The sequence below is a fragment of the Haliotis cracherodii genome, unplaced genomic scaffold, assembly GCF_022045235.1.
Source record: "Haliotis cracherodii isolate W230 unplaced genomic scaffold, xgHalCrac1.p SCAF_22, whole genome shotgun sequence".
Taxonomy (NCBI): domain Eukaryota; kingdom Metazoa; phylum Mollusca; class Gastropoda; order Lepetellida; family Haliotidae; genus Haliotis; species Haliotis cracherodii.
This window is the reverse complement of record NW_027266278.1, coordinates 6,086,157-6,106,660: the sequence shown is the minus strand read 5'-3', so window position 1 is coordinate 6,106,660 and position 20,504 is coordinate 6,086,157. Positions and strand designations below refer to the sequence as shown.

The 20,504-nt window shown below is 41.4% G+C and overlaps 1 protein-coding gene across 1 annotated transcript in view; it reads left to right on the top strand.

The window, feature by feature from the left end:
* LOC139471162 (uncharacterized) overlaps positions 1–20,504 on the top strand; it is a 132,130-nt gene that overhangs the window by 237 nt on the left and 111,389 nt on the right. The window contains exons 2-8 of the mRNA XM_071253435.1: positions 9,839–9,929; positions 13,967–14,000; positions 14,494–14,626; positions 18,203–18,263; positions 18,737–18,849; positions 19,547–19,632; positions 19,958–20,016. Coding sequence (XP_071109536.1) covers positions 9,839–9,929; positions 13,967–14,000; positions 14,494–14,626; positions 18,203–18,263; positions 18,737–18,849; positions 19,547–19,632; positions 19,958–20,016 — 577 coding nt within the window. The remainder of the gene's footprint in view (positions 1–9,838; positions 9,930–13,966; positions 14,001–14,493; positions 14,627–18,202; positions 18,264–18,736; positions 18,850–19,546; positions 19,633–19,957; positions 20,017–20,504) is intronic.

Here is a 20,504-nt window from a genome sequence, read left to right as displayed (position 1 = left end):
CAGGAAGACATAAGCGAATAGGCCTAAAGGAAATGATTGACGTTAGATTCAAATCTACCCGTGCATCATCAGGTATTCTTTTGCAAACTAATAACACATGATATACACTGGATGTCGATTTGTTGAGATGAAGCAGAATAGCCAAGGTAAGCTGTGGAGTCCTATTTTATTTCTGTACTGCTTATATTTCTAAATCTGCGACAAAAAGAAATCAAATATCCTAAAATAAGAAATACGTGAATACGTCTAAAGGAATGCTAAAGATTGACGTAAAAGTCATATGTATCTTACATGATTGGGTATTCTTGGACAAAGTAAATAACACATTAAATACACTGGATGTCGGTTTGTTGAGATGAAGCAGCCATTCCTAACCCAGTGTGATTGCTGCTTATTTCCGACGGTTCATATATCAAAATATTTTATTATGTATTTATTCACCTTTATTTAAACATTTGCTATATTCATTTCTCAGTATCTGTTTACCTTAAAGGGGCCTCTATACATTTCGTGTATAGAGTAAGTAACCGAGACCGTAACACAAAACCTAATCAGTGTCTTATGGAAAAGAGCGTCGTTAACAGTATTTCAGTTGTACACATGTTCAGCTTATTTTTGAAAGAAAAACTCGAAGTGATGCAGGTCTTATACGTTTACCACTTAGGTGAAACCCACGAACGGTTATGGTGCTGTCAAATCAAGTATCACAATCAGAGCAAATCTGGAATTCGAACCTACCAGTCTGGTAGATCTCTGGGAAGCAGCTCTACTCAACGATTTGTGGTTTGGCGACTTTACCACCCGTGCTCATATACTTAATACGGCATGAAACGAAATATGAATACTTTCAAATATTAAAGAGAAATAAGTAGTGGCAGATCACATTACTCTGATTTGTTGCCATGGTGACGGTGTCATTACCAGGCGATAAGCTAAAACTCAAAAGATCACACACTTTTAATAGTTTCAAAATGGCTGAAACATCTCAAGCCTGAAATCGACTGAACTTCGCGACCGTGACAAGAGAGAAAAGTCGACTCCGTCCCACAAACAGGTGACACGCTCTGCATACATAAGATTATATCGGGATAGAAACAGAGAATGTTTGTAAACGAACAATCCAATATGCATTTGTACACATCAATACACGATCAAACCAAAGTAGGTGTGAACTTTTATTTTTGATTATGGAATATATTTAATGTATGTTATTTATGCAAATAATAGAATATAGGCGCATACACGCCAACAAGTAGTTTGTGGCAAGAGTATCTATGTACAGTAACCTACTGTTATAACGAACTCAAAGGGACTACTGATTTTAGTTCGTTATAACCGTAGTTCGTTATAAGCATATATACAGCATAACCACAGCAAAACGTCGGGACCAAAAACGTAAGTTTGTTATATCCATCAGTTCGTTATAAGCGTGTTCGTTATGATCGTAGTTTACTGTATATAGGATACAATTCAAAGTGAGGTCTACCCTAGGGCTACCCCATATTTAAGAATGCTAAAGGGGCACTATGCCCATCTTGCAGAAAATAAAATTCCTATGTAAACCTATTTAAGTCTAGCAATGACACGGAGATGATGTCTCAAATTACCTTTCATAGACAAGACCTGGCCTCAGATTGAGGAGCGCAGTCCCCCTTTAACAATCAATTCTTTTGAAACAATAAACCGGGGAGGCCGGCTCGTTCATGTAACTATCTTGTAGACATGAATCAAGATAGGGAAGGGCGTGTACATTGGCCTTCTGGTTGACCTTTGTGCTTCTTTGCTGAATATGGTGACCTTAACAATGTGCACTGGATGAATGTACAGGGTAGGTTTTTTTAGCATGAATCGAGAGTTTTCTAGGAAGCGTGGGCTTACCTTTACAATTGTAATTCCAAGAAGTCTCGATTTATTATGCCCGTCACTGGCGGCAACAGCGACACAAACAAATTTGAAGACATGAAGACATGAAATCGTTTTGTGCAAACACTGTACCACAGAGGCCATTTAAAAAATGTCCACGAATGCCTACCGTATGTTTGGTTTTACAAGTAATTTGTCGAGCCACGTGGTGATTTCAGTGCAGATACGGCCCGAATGATTTTTGCTGGTTGTGAAAACACTTTCTAGATCAGTGGGGCGGACACGCTACTAGCACTCTGATTTCATTCTGATTTTTATTGAAACATGGAATAAAGGCGTTGTATTTGCTGATTATTTGTCAAGCCCGAGGTGAGACTCAAGTACCCCAGGTGGGTGGAACCAAAGACTATGGGGATTAGGTGGTCTGACCTACCCAATTATGTGAGGCCTCATCCCCACGACGTGTATCGATACGTCTATGTTATCAGAGTCGGGACACTGCTGGAATTTGCTTACTGGGACATATCACGACAATCACTCACTAACTCTATTCTCGAGGGTGGGGTGGATGGAAGGGATGGGGTGGTTAATGGTGGTACAATCGAACCCTGTTGTCTCGAACTGGGATCTGTCGAATTCCCGGTTGTGTTTAACACAACATTCACTGACTTATTCTAGAGAGGGCTGGCTTGTGGAGTGAGTGAGTGTGTGAGTATGGTTTAACGCCGCTTTTAGCAATATTCCAGCAAAATCACGGCAGGGGACACCAGAAATGGGCTTCACACATTGTACCAATGTCGGGAATCGAACCCGGGTCTTCGGCTTGACGTGCGAACGCTTTAACCACTAGGCTCGCCGACCGCCCCTTGGCTTGTGGAAGCTTCATACGTCAATTACGGTAATGTATGGCTGATACAGATGTATGAGTAGGGACACACTTGAAGCTTTGACGTTTTAATACATGTAAAACTTGCAGAGAATGCAGCGCCCTGGGTGATAATATACATGTAGCCACTTAAAGTCACAGCGGTCTTCCATGACGGATCTGAGATAGTCGCTGTGCTGCTCATGTCTGTATTAAACAATCACCTGGTGACTATAAGGGGTCTTTGAAGAAGTGGCGTGAATCCGCTAGGATACACTGCCTGGAACCCATTTGTAGTGTCTTACGCCATGGTATGACTTGAATAAAACTGAAAATGGTGCAAAACCTCGCACACTCATAACAATATGGGCACACACTTTCCAGTTTTCACATTATTATAGCAAATGTTATATAGTAATCTCATTCATTTGATTGAATAAAATTTATAAATATGAGCAGCTGATGAAAATGATCTCATTTATGTTGGTTTTAATCCATTTCGAATAATCTGTTTTCAGTATAGTAATGTTTCGATAACGTTTGTACTCTATTGGTCAAATCCAGTTTTCAAGTATATACTGCCTTTTGTCCGGCTGTTTGTTTGCTTATTAAAACCCAGGTTCGAATCTCAGTATGGGGCTCCTATTTGTAGCGGCGTCAAACAACACTCACTCGCTTCTATTTCGCTTTAAGGTATATCTTTTCAAATAAGGCCTCTCCTCCTAGTAACACAACAAACATTGTATCTCAATGTAATAAGTTCTCAATAAATTAACATCCGTACTGCCTTGACACCCTCAAGTGTTTTACAAGTATGGGTTTGTTGACAGTGGTAAAGTGTGTAGCCATTGAAACTACACACGTAGGCTGGAGTTCAGACATAGCGACAGTTGGCTAAGTCCTAATGTATATCTTATGAGTCTAGTTAAAGCTGAGATATCTAAAGTAAGAGTACTTTTTTACAGGAATTGACTTCTGTGTGTCGGTTGACATGTCTATCCCTTTCCGCGAACACCTGGTGTCATAACTGATTTTCAGTGATCCATTAATAACAATTTCACTGCTATTTAAATTATTAAACCAGTGAAATCTGTTTCAGGAGATAAACGTGACTCATTACACCTGCACCAAAGCTATATGTACACCTACACCTATATGTACACCTACACCTATATGTACACCTACACCTACACCTATATGTACACCTACACCTACACCTATATGTACATCTACACCTATATGTACACCTACACCTACACCTATATGTACACCTACACCTACACCTATATGTACACCTACACTTATATGTACACCTACACCTACACCTATATGTACACCTACACCTACACCTATATGTACACCTACACCTACACCTATATGTACACCTACACCTATATGTACACCTACACCTATATGTACACCTACACCTATATGTACACCTACACCTACATCTATATGTACACCTACACCTACACCTATATGTACACCTACACCTATATGTACACCTACACCTATATGTACACCTATATGTACACCTACACCTACACCTATATGTACACCTACACCTATATGTACACCCACACCTACACCTATATGTACACCTACACCTATATGTACACCTACACCTATATGTACACCTATATGTACACCTACACCTACACCTATATGTACACCTACACCTATATGTACACCTACACCTATATGTACACCTACACCTATATGTACACCTACACCTACACCTATATGTACACCTACACCTATATGTACACCTATATGTACACCTACACCTACACCTATATATACACCTACACCTATATGTACACCTACACCTACACCTATATGTACACCTACACCTATATGTACACCTATATGTACACCTACACCTATATGTACACCTACACCTATATGTACACCTACACCTATATGTACACCTACACCTATATGTACACCTACACCTACACCTATATGTACACCTACACCTATATGTACACCTACACCTACACCTATATGTACATCTACACCTATATGTACACCTACACCTACACCTATATGTACACCTACACCTAGACCTATATGCACATCTACACCTACACCTATATATACACCTTCACATGTATGTACACCTACACCTACACGCACACCTATACGCACACCTACATCTACATTTACACCTACACCACATGTACACCTACACCTACATCTACACCTACACCTTAATGTACACCTACACCTTCAGTTACGCCTTCATCTACACCTACACCTGTATGTACGTACACCTACACCTACACCTACACCTGTATGTACACCTACACCTACACGCACACCTATACGCACACCTACATCTACATTTACATCTACACCACATGTACACCTACACCTACATCTACACCTACACCTTAATGTACACCTACACCTGCAGTTACGCCTTCATCTACACCTACACCTTAATGTACACCTACACCTGCAGTTACGCCTTCATCTACACCTACACCTGTATGTACGTACACCTACACCTACACCTACACCTGTATGTACACCTACACCTACACGCACACCTATACGCACACCTACATCTACATTTACATCTACACCACATGTACACCTACATCTATACCTACACCTACACCTACATCTACAATTTCATCTACACCTACACCTACACCTACACCTACACCTACACCTACACCTACACCTACTCCTTCACCAATAGTATCATTTTTACCATTAACATTGTTAAAACGACCCGAATAGTTTCTCCTTTATGGTGTCAATTTACATGAAAACTTTCGGAAACGTAATCCTGTTCTAGAATTACAATGTTATTATGATCATTCCTGATCCAAGGGCAAAGTAACCCCATGTTTTAGCATTAGGCTTAGGACAGTCGCAGAATTACGATCACTATGTGGGGCGTGACAATCCCCACAATGACGCTGCACGACACGAGCTCCGAAATAACCTCTCAATGTATTCAGGGTGCCAGTTGAAGCGTAAGAACCACGCAGTTGTCTTGCGTCTGCCTCACATGACTGATCACGGGATCCTGGGACAAACCGCCTCCTGTTGCTCAAGTCGTCCAGTGATACCCAATTCCCCATGTGTTAGGCAAGGTGATTACCTTTGTGCTATCGATTTTATGATCATGACATATGTTTTCGACCTGTAAACATTTTAATACGATGTCGGGGAAAAAATGCTTGGCCTCATAAATTATCTGTTGAGAAAAACTGTTTTGACTGAGGACTAATCACTTACATGGCGACTGCGTTGATTAAGATGATCAGGTGCATTGTCTGCGTAACTACAATATATGTTAGGGGCCTAATGAGTTTGAAACAGCGTTCGATATAACGAGCACAAAGAGAACTTCAACACCACTTCGTTTGAGCCGATCTTGAATTCCATTGAGAAGGTATCGAATTATCAATATTTCGAGATAATATGAGTGAGTAACGTATTAAACTGTACTTTAGTATAAACAATTATTTCAATGCTTGTCAGCTTGATGTGGAAGGATATCCAAAGTGGCGCAGGTGTTCGTGAGTGAGTGAGTTTCGGGGAATGTTTCAAAGAGTATTTCAGAAACAGCTTTATAACAGCGTGTCAACTTAATGTGGAGGAATGCCCCAAGTGAAGCAGGCCTAAGATCTGGACCACTGTGGTGACACACACGGGCACTCGTATGATGCTGACAAACATAGAAACATTATCGGGGGTCCGTAATTCAAACTCACAATCAGAGCGATGTATAATATTTTTGTTTGTTGTTTAACGCCGCACTCAGCAATAGTTCAGCTATATGACGGCTGGTCTGTAAATAATCGAGTCAGGACCAGACAATCCAGTGATTGGCATCATGAGCATCGGTCCACGCAACTGGATTGCGATGACATAAATCAACCAATTCAGCGAGCCTGACCACCCAATCCCGTTGGTCGCCTCTTACGACAAGCATAGTCCCCCTTGCCGTAACCAAGCATGGGTTGCTGGAGACCTATTCCAACCAGGATCTTCACGGGTCCGACGTATAAAAATATGCTTCAAATGAAATAAAGTAACTTCGCTTCAGAAGGCAACGTTCCAAGGGGGCCATCATCCGGACTTCTGGATAAACGAATCATGGTGAAGTAGTAAGTCGACGTCATTTTCTTTTACCCTCGTCGGTTATGTCCTAAAACGGTTCACGTGTCTACTTCTCGCCATGACAGGTGTAACAGTCACTGCCTAATTCCACATTTTGATCTTATTCAATCACTAGCTGAAACTACAATTGCAGCAGAAAAGCAATAATTATTGCTTACACCTGAAACAGGCACTATTCTATTCTACATTTTATAAGTAAACCTTAATTTACCATATATGCAGTAAATGATGCAGAGAACGGGTGTACCAGTCGTCTAAGGCGCCGCGATTCGCTGTGCAGAGTTGCGTCCCTTGGGCATGCCAGAAACCTATGATTGTAGGTTCGAATCCCGGATCGCCCCCGTTGTGTTTCTAGGTTTGTCAGCACCATACCGGTGCTCGTGGGTTTCACCGAAGTGGTAAAGGCTGAGTCCTGCATCACTTCAGGCTTTCCACCCACATTAAGCTGGCACGCCGCGATATAACTGGAATACGTTAAACACAACTCACTCACTCACTCTTATCGTAAGAGGCCACTGAATGGAGTGGGTGGTAAGGCTCTGGACTTGGTGTCATCGTACCCATACGGCGCGGATCGTGGCCGTAAGTGTTGCGTTGAACAACAAACTATTTCTATAAGCCACACGTTTAGCGTTTTTCCACCTCAACAAAACCCTTTTGACGCTTATGTAATGTATGTCCTCGCTGTTTGTGCGCTTGTGTTAATACACCTTTTTGTTACGCCCAAACACAACTCACTGTCGAACAATTCAAAGTATGGTCGGGTTATTGTTAATGTCACTTCTAAGGGTTTTATGACGTTTTGAGTGTTCCGACACAGTTTAGTTCACATTATACAAAGCTATAAAAGGGTATATAGTGCTCTCTGGACCGAATGTTCATAGGTTGTAGAAAATGAATAAAAGTTATACTGAAAGTTCAATATAACATTCCCAGCGGTAGTGAACATAATATAATATCGACGCAAACACAACCCCGAAGGGCGCCATGTTTATTACTTATAATACAGTTTATATTCACACGAATATTATTTAAATGTGCTTAACATGACACTGTTATGGAAAAAACAAAAGTTACATATTTTGTTCAGGATATTCGATATAGCTTAAAAACAGTTAACATGATTTCCATTTATCCATTGCTTATCACCTATCAGCGCCAATTATCTGTTGGCTTCCCTTTTTTAGTTTCCACTTTTTGTTTTCTTATTACTTTTGTTGTTCTTATAGGTACATTTATATATTCTCTGCCTCATAGTATTCATTCACCCAATGAAGGAGTAAGCATATACTCCGAAACTTTGTGTTCTCATTATGAAGAAGTTGATATCATTAAATTCTCTTCCTTATGTGTATCACTTCTAAATGTCATTCAAAGACTTAGTTCAAATAATGTCTCACTCGCACCTTCAAAACATATATGTTAAAAATAAGATATAAATATTGGAGCCATATATAACTGAGTGGTAACCCCAGAACAACAGAGGGCTTGTATGAGTCCCATCTAATCGTCCCTTTCTTACGACTATGAGCTATAAAAACGTCAACGTAAATATAAAACGTATTCGTTAATATAAAACGTCAACGTAAATATATAACGTCTTCGTAAATATAAAACGTCCACGTAAATATAAAACGTTAACGTAAATATAAAGCATCTCTGTAAATAAAAAACGTCAACGTGAATATAAAACGTCTCAATAAATAAAAAACGTCAAACGTCAACTCAAGGCCAGAGGATAACCAACGAAGTGAACAGCTTCCATTGGGCATGAAAACAGCTTTAGGAACATGAACTTGATTTGTGTGTGTGTCTACGTGTACCAGTCCGGATTAATGCCGATGTTATAGTGCTGGCCCACTGAGATACCATACCGCAGTTAAACACGAATACCCCACTCACACACACAATATACTGACTACAAGGCGACCAGTCCTTGTTTTAGCCCCTAAATGCCGAGCGTCTATCACTAGACCACGGAGACGGTCTAGGACCAGGTTGGGGTAAATTAGCAAACACGTAAGATTCAATTCATTAAACCTTTTGGGGGTTTATACAAACGGTATTATGAATATACGTCGAATACCCTGCTTACACAGAGATAATGTCTATGATAGAACTCTCTACTCCTGTACATCATCTTGTGTCTATGATAGAACACTCTACTCCTGTACATCATCTTGTATCTATGATACAACACTCTACTCCTGTACATCATCTTGTGTCTATGATACAACACTCTACTCCTGTACATCATCTTGTGTCTATGATACAACACTCTACTCCTGTACATCATCTTGTGTCTATGATACAACACTCTATTCCTGTACATCATCTTGTGTCTATGATACAACACTCTACTCCTGTACAGCATCTTGTGTCTATGATACAACACCCTACTCCTGTACAGCATCCTGTGTCTATGATACAACACCCTACTCCTGTACAGCATCCTGTGTCTATGATACAACACTCTACTCCTGTACAGCATCTTGTGTCTATGATACAACACTCTACTCCTGTACAGCATCTTGTGGCTATGACAGAACACTCTTCTCATGCACATCGTCTTGGGTCTGTGAATAAGGTCTATTTATTGAAACAGGCAGATATGAAGGTATTGCAAGAGAACGTATACTTTGTAGGATTTGTAAAACTGATTGTATATTGATTTAAGAGCAACATATCTGAATACATATTTCTACCACAACCCAAACGGTAACAAATTTTGTACTTTAATGACTTGTGATTGTACAGAAACTATGAGATATTTATCAATGTTCAATTATCATGCTATGAAACTAAGAAAATGTATGAATTTGTAACACGCCACAGACAATGTACCTTAAGGCCTTTGGCCTCATCAGTACCATGACTTAAGATTTCTTGATTTCTTGATTGATTTCTTGATTGATTTCTTGATTGATTTCTTGATTTCTTGATTTCTTGATTTCTTGATTGATTCAGGTCGGCTACATCAACGTCGGAGACAGCGGGGACGGACAAGAGGTCTACGTGAAGGTGTATGCTCTGGCTCTGAAGACCAAACACACAGAAGGTAGCAACTACTTCTACTCCTACAACTACTACTACTACTACTACTACTACTACTACTACTACTACTACTGATACAATAAAAAATACTTTTACCATCACCATTGCCACCAGAGCTAATTCAGCTAGTACTGCTATTACAACTGAATTAACTACATCATCTACCTTCTCCCGCCAATACGGTTAAACGCTGACAAGATAAAAGCCTGAGTTGTTTGTTTGTTTGTTTGTTTGTCGTATAATGGTGCACACAGCAATATTCCAACAATATAACGGCGGTCTGTAAGTAATCGAGTCTGGACCAGACAATTCCGAGATTGATATCATGATATCGATGCACACAAGTGGGATACGATGACATGCATCAACCAAGTTAGCGAGCCTGACCACCCGATCCAAACATAGGATACTGAAGACCTATTCTACCCCGGATCTTCACGGTTTACGAAGTCTGAGTTTGCTCAATGTAATTTCACATGAACCACGAAGACATGCGTGTCTTTATCATTGGCTATTTATAGTGAAGGGATTGTTACTCAAGCCCCAGCACGCTGCTACAGTCTGGGGATCTACGGATGCCAGCACACGGAATGCCTCAGTTAGGCGTTGGCAAATATACCTGCCACTTAACATTTGTGAATTGACACACTACACAAAACAGGTTGTATTAAACATTAGTGTACACAATGAACCCCCACATCTATCCTCTATCACATCCCCGCATCTCCATATATCAACCATCCCATCACTAACAAACACCCAAATCCACCCCACCCCACCCCACCCTCCCTCCGTCCCTCTATGTGCTCACGTGAAGCGTGAAGAAATCTATACACGTAAAATGCGTGTCGTTTCAAGTGACACTAAACCCGATGAATGGCTTGTTGTAAAGAAATTGAATGAATAACTTATTGTAACAAGAAATTGTTCCCATAATAGATGGATTTTATCGCGATAAAATGGTGGAGAGGTCATAAAAATAATGGGGACGTCACTGAACGGTTCCTCTTTCGACTCAACTCGCTCTTACCCGCCACCTGCAACAATATTCGTCATCTAGATATTGTCGAACAGTGTTGATTACGAAACCACAAACCAGTAGGAATGCGCGTATGATTGATTATAAAAGCTTAAGTAGAGTCTGAAACAGACGAAAATGACACGAAACTGAATATCTCATGATTGTAAATGTCAACCGTGTATTATTAAGAACATATCCATGCAAACTAACAAAGCAAAATGGCCATGAGAGGGACTCGAGTCGCTATTCGTCTTGACACGAATGGTCACGGATACGACTTTCAAGCTTTGCATGACAATTGCTGCTGTGTGAAGGGAAGCTGTACGATTCAATTTGTTGCTGTATAAGGGGAGGCCGAACCATTCAACTTGTTGCAGTGTGAGCGGAAACCGAACCATTCAATTTGTTGCTGTGTAAGGAAAGCCGAACGATTCCCTTTGTTGATGTTTAAGGGGAAGCTGAGCGATTCAATCTGTTGCTGTTTAGGGGGAAGCCGAAACGATTCAATTTGTTGCTGTTTAAGGGGAAGCCGAACAATTCAATTTGTTGCTGTGTGAGGGGAAGCCGAACAATTCAATTTGTTGCTGTGTAAGGGGAGGCCGAGCGATTCAATTTGTTGCTGTGTAAGGGAAAGTCGAACGATTTAATTTAGTGCTGTTTAAGGGAAAGCCGAGCGATTCAATTTGTTGCTGTTTAAGGGGAAGCCGAGCGATTCAATTTGTTGCTGTTTAAGGGGAAGCCGAACGATTCAATTTGTTGCTGTTTAAGGGGAAGCCGAACGATTCAATTTGTTGCTGTTTAAGGGGAGGACGAACAATTCAATTTGTTGCTGTGTAAGGGGAAGCCGAGCGATTCAATTTGTTGCTGTTTAAGGAGAAGCCGAGCGATTCAATTTGTTGCTGTGTAAGGGAAAGTCGAACGATTTAATTTAGTGCTGTTTAAGGGAAAGCCGAGCGATTCAATTTGTTGCTGTTTAAGGGGAAGCCGAGCGATTCAATTTGTTGCTGTTTAAGGGGAAGCCGAACGATTCAATTTGTTGCTGTTTAAGGGGAAGCCGAACGATTCAATTTGTTGCTGTTTAAGGGGAGGACGAACAATTCAATTTGTTGCTGTGTAAGGGGAAGCCGAGCGATTCAATTTGCTGCTGTTTAAGGGGAAGCCGAGCGATTTAATTTGTTGCTGTTTAAGGGAAAGCCGAACGATTTAATCTGTTGCTGTTTAAGGGGAAGCCGAAGGATTCAGTGTTTGCTGTGTAAGGGAAAGCCGAAGGATTCAATTAGTTGCTGTGTAAGAGGAAGCCGAGCGATTCAATTTGTTGCTGTAAAAGGGGAAGCTGAGCGATTCAATTTGTTGCTGTGTAAGGGCAAGCCGAGCGATTCAATTTGCTGCTGTGTGAGGGGAGGGGGGATGTGAAAGATTCAATTTGTTGCTGTGTAATGGGAAGCCGAACGACTTAATTTGTTGCTGTTTAAGGGAGGCCGAGCAATTCAATTTGTTGCTGTTTAAGGGGAAGCAGAACGATTCAGTGTTTGCTGTGTAAGGGAAAGCCGAACGATTCAATTTGTTGCTGTTTAAGGGGAAGCCGAACGACTCAATTTGTTGCTGTGTAAGGGGAAGCCGAACGATTCAATTTGTTGCTGTGTAAGGGAAAGCCGAGCGATTCAATTTGTTGCTGTTTAAGGGGAAGCCGAGCGATTCAATTTGTTGCTGTTTAAGTGGAGGCTGAACAATTCAATTTGTTGCTGTTAAAGGGGAAGCTGAACAATTCAATTTGTTGCTGTGTAAGGGGAAGCCAAAACGATTCAATTTGTTGATGTGTAAGGGAAAGCCGAACCATTCAATTTGTTGCTATGTAAGGGGAAGCCGAGCGATTCAATTTGTTGGTGTGTAAAGGGAGGCCGAACGATTCAGTGTTTGCTGTGTAAGGGAAAGCCGAGCGATTCAATTTGTTGCTGTTTAAGGGGAAGCCGAACGATTCAATTTGTTGCTTTGTGAGGGGAGGCCGAACGATTCAATTTGTTGCTGTGTGAGGGGAGGCAGAACCATTCAATTTGTTGCTGTGTAAGGGGAGGCCGAACCATTCAATTTGTTGCTGTGTGAGGGGAGGCCGAGCGATTCAATTTTTTGCTGTGTAAGGGGAGGCCGAACGATTCAATTTGTTGCTGTGTAAGGGGGAGCCGAACGATTCAATTTGTTGCTGTGTGAGGGGAGGCTGAGCGATTCAATTTGTTGCTGTGTAAGGGGAAGCCGAACGATTTAATTTGTTGGTGTGTAAGGGGTGTGATATTCAATACGGGATACGATTCAATTTGTAACATTTTAAGGGGGAGCCGAACGATTCAATTTGTTGCTGTGTAAGGGGAGGCAGAACGATTCAATTTGTTGCTGTGTGAGGGGAGGCCGAGCGATTCAATTTGTTGCTGTGTAAGGGGAAGCCGATTTATTCAATTTGTTGCTGTGTAAGGGGAGGCCGAGCGATTCAATTTGTTGCTGTGTAAGGGGAGGCCGAACGATTCAATTTGTTGCTGTGTAAGGGGGAGCCGAACGATTCAATTTGTTGCTGTGTAAGGGGAGGCTGAGCGATTCAATTTGTTGCTGTTTAAGGGGGAGCCGAACGATTCAATTTGTTGCTGTGTAAGGGGAGGCTGAGCGATTCAATTTGTTGCTGTGTAAGGGGAAGCCGAACGATTTAATTTGTTGGTGTGTAAGGGGTGTGATATTCAATACGGGATACGATTCAATTTGTTGATGTGTAAGGGGGAGCCGAACGATTCAATTTGTTGCTGTGTAAGGGGGGGCCGAACGATTCAATTTGTTGCTGTGTAAGGGGAAGCCGAGCGATTCAATTTGTTGCTGTGTAAGGGGAGGCCGAACGATTCAATTTGTTGCTGTGAAAGGGGAGGCTAAGTGTTAGCTCTGTTTGCTGTTTATACTGCCCTTGTTGTCAAGCTAGACATAATGTGTCTGTTAACATTTGAAAACCTACTTCATGCTCACTTCATTTTCTTCTTTAATTTCAGACACCATCGGCCACCGTTTGGACTTCTCGAAATGGTAATAGTTAGTAGAGCGCGAATACGTGTAAATATCTGTTCATATCATATCTGTGGAAATGTTATGTGTAGCAAATGTCTTGATATTGTATCACGGTATGACAATGAGTGAGTGAGTGAGTGAGTGAGTGATGGAGTGCAAGAAAGGGATGAAGAGAGAAATGGATTGAGTGATGGAGTGACAGATAGAGTAAGTGAGAGTGAGTGATGGAGTGATTGAGGGATGGAGTGAGTTTATGCTGCATCCTAGGTTTGCAGTTATTAGGGTAGGTAAGCGTTGCTACACGGACGAGGGCCAAATGCAGTCTGGGAAAAGACGTTGTAACTACTACCGTTTGTGAAGGTGAGACAACGTCTCAATGAAGACAGGATAAATGTAATCAATCGCAAAGTTCATCTTGACACTGCCCGTCATCTCAAGTCTTCAAGATGTGTCAGGCTTGACCATGATATATATCAGATCTTCATATCTACACTCAAACTGTATCTCGCAGGTTCTCGTTTGTGATCACGCCCCATGGCGAGATTCTCCACGTCTACCACCCTCCCGACGACGACGATGAAGCTGTTGCCATGAAGAAGGGAGCCGCCGCCATGTTCGCGTCTCGTCTACACCAGGCCACTGAGGTAATGACTGACTGTTATGTCACAGTTAATCAGGGGTCTTTATCTCCCAGAGTTAAACTGGGCACCGATGGGGATCCCGGGTTAGACATGATTCTAGTTCTCCATGCTTAAAGTAGGGGCGGACTACTGTGGGTCGAATGGTGACGTGGCTGATTGCGTGGCGCTGTGCCTCGATGACGTGGACCGTCCTTCATGCAGTCAACCACTGGTTTGTTTGATCCAGTCTCGATGATTCACAGACCACTTTAAGCTGTATCCCAGCAGTATCACTCGGGGGGACACCAGACATCATCATTATACCTGTTAAGTAAACTCGGGTTTTAAGCGTGACGAGAGAACGCTTTAACCTTAAATCCACCCCATCCCCGTGAAAACATGTGTCATAATGCTGTGAGTGGTCCATTTGCACAAAACGATCATAGCATCAACCCTGTCGTAACTATAATTTTACTTTAAACAAGAAGTATCGATTAGTGTACAGTGAAACCTTCTTAACTTGTCCTCGGAACCATACGTGGGAAATACATCGAGTTACTAATAGTTCGAGACAAGCGGAAATCCGTTACTTCATCACAGTGATTGATTATTGGGTTTTTTCTCAGTCGATTCAGATCTACCTCGTAACATCGACGTAAACGCTATATCGAGTGAACGGATGTCGAAAAAACATTCTTTTCTACTCCTCCCCACATAGTATTAGACTCCCTGCGTGGGCATGAGTGGCCCGTCGTCCAAAACACTGCCATTTTGAAGGCAGAAATACTTCCCTTGGGCGTCCCAGAACCCTATGATAATAGGTTCGAATCCCACTTTCATCCTCATTACGATGCTTGGTTTGTCAGCAAATTCCAAAGTCGTTATCATCTACAACCTGCATAATTTCCAGCTTTCCTTTTGACCCACGGGAAATGTCAAGTTTTAAAGGAAAGTTTTGAAATGACGGTATGAAAATTATTAGACATGTTAATGTGGCTAAATTTCTAGCGTTTTTGTTTCTTACACTTTTGGACTGCTGACATGATCAAATATACTACTCAAGAGAAGTTACTGAACACTCGACTCCTTCATATGATTATAGTTTATCTGCCATATCATATTTATAGGACAAAATAGGGTGGTCCTTAGCTTCTTTTGAGTAGTATACATAGTTATGAATAGAATGAGCAAAGAGGTAAGTGTTCACACAAATGAATATTCTTATCTATGTCTGTTGTCAATTGTTTTTCAATCTTCATCTAAGAAAAGCATCTCGGGTGAAAGACTTGCTCATCCTCAGATTTTAGTACAACGTCTAACCCTTCCCTTAATCCCCTCAATGCCAGATCTGCACAATTGGCATCAGATACGATGGCATTCATCAGCCAAGTTGGAGAGCCTGACCTCCCAATTCTGTTAGACTCCTCTTACGACACGAGTTGGTTACTGAAGACCAATTCTAAACCGGATCTACACGGGGCTGAAGCCGATTGTGTGTTGGAGAACTAATGTAACAACGCTCGTCACGAAATAAACACAAATGAAAATTTCAAGTCGCTAACACCCTTACAAATACTGCCCCCCTGTCTTGACGGGAAATTTGACGTCCGGGAATTTTAAGATTTCATAAGTTCTGCTTCCTGGTACAACACCGCTGCCTTTTGTACACAGCTAACAAAGGTAACCAATGAACGGATCTCGCCGCCAACTCTTTGAGAATTACGTATTCATGGTTCAGCGTCCACGAAACGGCACGTCGCAGCAGTTCGGTGGTAGCGCCGTATTCATATTACCCATGTAAACATATCGCGTGTCCAACCACTGTGAAGACGAAGATTAAGTTCATCTTGTGAAAATTGGCCAACGCTCCTCGACTATACAATAAATATGTATGTTTGTTTGTCGTTAACGCCGTACAATAGCGACGCAACTTTCAAGCCATATGACGGCGGCCAATCGAGTATGGAGTGAGTGAGTTGGGTTTAACACCGCTTTTAACAGTATTCCAGTTATATCGCGGCGTGTCAGCTTAATGTGGGTGGAAAGCCCGAAGTGATGCAGGTCTCAGGTGAAACCCACGAGCACAGGTATGGTGCTGACAAACCTAGAATCATAATGGGTGATTTGAGCCTACAATCAAAGGTTTTTGGCGTGCCCAATGGAAGCAACTCTGCACAGCGAATCGTGGCGCCTTAGACGACTGGGACACGCGTGCCCCCCAATCGAGTATGGACGAGGCAAACTAGTTATTGATAATATGAGAAACGAAAAACGGCGTCGGGTGACTATAACGGACAGTCAACTTTCTTGACCACCCGATCAACTTACGACCAGCATAGACCAGAAAGACCAGGAATCTCTAGCTGAGTCAGTACAGATATGATTCTGTTCGAAATATGGACATCATTATAAGGGGACACAGCATTCACTAGCCTATTGATAGCTGAAGACGTTTAACCGATTGAGCAATTATCTCATACATGTATGTCAATGTTTTTCTGGGGGCACGGGTAGCCCAGTCGTCTAAGGCGCCGCGATTCGCTGTGCAGAGTTGCATCCCTTAGGCACGCCACAAAACTTAGATTGTGGGTTCGAATCCTGGTTCGCCCCGATTATGTTTCAAGGTTTGTCAGCACCATGCCCGTGCTCGTGGGTTTCACCGAAGTGGTAAACGTCTGAGACCTGCATCACTTCAGGCTTTCCTCTCACATTAAGCTGACACGCCGTGATATGACTGGAATACTGTTAAAAGTGGCGTTTAACCCAACTCACTCACTCACTCAATGGTTTCTAGTTATGTCATTGATCCAATCGGCCAATGCTACGGCATTACAGTATTTGCAGTCAATTGTCTGCCTGATCTTACACTGCTTACAGAAAAACACATTGACAAACGTCTTATGATCTCCAGATTATTAACAGACGTTAGTATGTATATATAACTTTGAATGGGATGGATACAGTATTTATCGGAATACAGATTTAATGTTAACAGGCAGTACTTATCAATTGAAAAAGGGAGCATCCATTTGATTTGTATGGGGAGAGTGGTGGGGTTTTGTTTGGGGAACAACAATTTTCTCCGAGCTATTTCAAACAAACTATTTATTTACTAAGCACCCTCAAAGAAACTATTCATTTTTTTCACCAATGCCAACAATGTTTTCATTTTGGACATATTTCTAAAAATAATATGTCACGGTGAAACACGCCATTCCGGTCGATACATATATTTCGCTCTAGCCTTATTACCTACAAAACGTCAGTGCTATCAAGTGATATCAGAAAACAGACAGATCATTTGGACATGATAAACACTAAGCCTGTCTACAAAAAGTCAGGGGATCAAAGTGGTCCTAGGTGGAGTGTTGCGTCCCTTATCCGTTTCAGGATCCTCTGAACGTGCGTTTGAATCCACGATTCATCGTAGCCCGACGGTTTGTTGCTTATGTTGTCGTCCACTGGTTTAGGGTGACCCTATTGCAGCCAATCCTGATTGTACTGATTGGGATGCAAAACAACGTTCATTCTCTCACTCCATAGCATCTGGGTACAATGTATCAATCACACGAATATTAAGTTTCTTGGTTGTCTTTTCAGAACCATGTCCATGTAACTGACGACGGCTGGGGCTATCACGTGAGAGAGACTGGAAATGAGGGTAAGGATCTGGGAAACGGTTTTGGGAAGGTTATGTATTGGGTGATGGAGTTGGTGTTGGTGGTCGTGGATAGGTTGTTGGTCGTGGAGGGTTTGTGGTCGTGTAGGATGGAGGCCAGGGAGTTGTGGCATTGTTGGCCAAGTCACGATAAGCAGTCAAATCTAAATGAAGCCAGCATCAGAGCATAACACAGGGAAGGGGAAGCACGCATGTCACATAACGAAATGGCAGGAGAACTGCTTAAAAGCAAAATGATCTGAAAACATTGGGGTTTTTTTTATCTTGATCGTGGTTATATGTTTTATCGAAGTGCTATTGCATGCAAACATGGACAGTCACACAGTCTCATATAGTGGGAATCTATATAGCTGTTTGGCTGATATTTGTCTTCTTCTTTAACAGCTGACAATTTCCTGAATTTAGAACTCATTTATGCTATTTGAGTTTGCGTATCTGTAACATTCCTACTCCAGGTCCCCACAACGCCACCTACACTGTGCGGCCGACTCTCACAGGTCACGTGTTCACCAAGACACGGCACCCTGGCCACCACCCCGTCAAGCATGCGACGTCAGAGTATACCAAGGTAGATGACGTAGTTTCTGCCGCTGACGATAAAACATATTACGAAAATAATGTTTGAAAGTGATATTGATTTTAAAAATCTTCTGTAAATCCATTATACGTTCAAATGACATTTCATAATGGACAGTGACTATATTCCTATTATGAGTGATTAAGATTCAGTAGCTCATCTGTGTCTTTTTCATCACATTGTTTTGGGCAGATTAAAGCCTGGATGCAAACAGGACGAGCGCATAATAAAACACACATGTGACTTCATCCCATTTTCCGAACGCACAATTATTTTTCAGGAACGTGCACGTGCTCCACCCAGAGCTAATTTAGTAGTGATGTGTTTCAAATTGGAGAATTTCCACGTAACTCGGACATCCCCATTCTTCATAATTTGTTTCTGTTGACAAATCATAATTAATTAGTCATAGTTATCACTTGAATATGCAGGCACTGAGAGTGACGGGTTCATCACACATGGAATACGACCCAAGAACTCAAAACAACTGAATTAAATAATAAGTCAACTGAATAGCATTACATTTACTTGTTTGTGTTAAATCTGACTAAACAGCATGGCGTGGTATGGCAGAATAAGCTTAAATCAGGAATGTCTTCCAAGAAATTGAACCTGAGTGGAAGACTCACGTGGAATCAATATTTATATATTAAATTACTATAATGTTGATTAATGACTATGTTTTCAGACGTTGTATTACGACTCTGCCCTCGGGACTATGCACACCATTCAGGTGGAGGAAAAGTTACAGGTCATGCATAAGACTGCAGAAGGGTGAGGATATTAAATATTTCCCTTGAGGACATCTTGATGTTGATGTTATCATATTTATAGGATTTGGTCTTATTTCAGTTATATATCCTATGATTTGAGATTAATGTGAGATAGCGACACTTTTGTAAACCCCACAATCGCGGGTGTGGTGTTTTTGGACTTGCCCCTCTCGGTCTCAATGAATATAGATATTATATAAGGAGCACCACACTCAAAATGATTGTAATGGTAAGCCAATCACTATACCTATTCAGTAGCGTTGATAACTGTATACATCCCTCATTATTAACCAATATGACTATGCTTATTTCTGATTTTTATTTAGATACAACCCGTATGAAAACAGTCGCCCTGTAAAAGCGGTCAACAACTTCACGGAAATGGGTAAGCATTTTCAAGTAACAACAGACCCCTTACGGCTGTCAACGGTAGTAAAATATTTTAAGACGCTTCTACTAATGCCCATACCATCTGTTTGGATGACTGCATACTCAGCTTAATGCTATGTACTTCAACAGTGATTGTGTGAGTTTGACAGGGCAGATGTACATTTTCGCTACAGTTTTTTTATAGACTAACACAGTGCCCAATTCATCCCAAATTCAATCAACTAGAAGGAACTATTTTTACCATTAATGAAAGCATTCATTAAATTCTTACGCGGATCCAGACACGTATGCTGACGAATGAAAAATATTTTACAGAATCTTCTGATAACATGTTATCAAGAAATTAACAATTTATTGACTAATTTGTGGTAAACAAACCTGAACAAATTTTCCATTCTGTTCTTTAAGCTCTTATGTTTGAACTGTTTAATCACGATTCGAGAAAACTAACGTTTCCGTTTTATGCAGAAGAGTGTTTTGAAA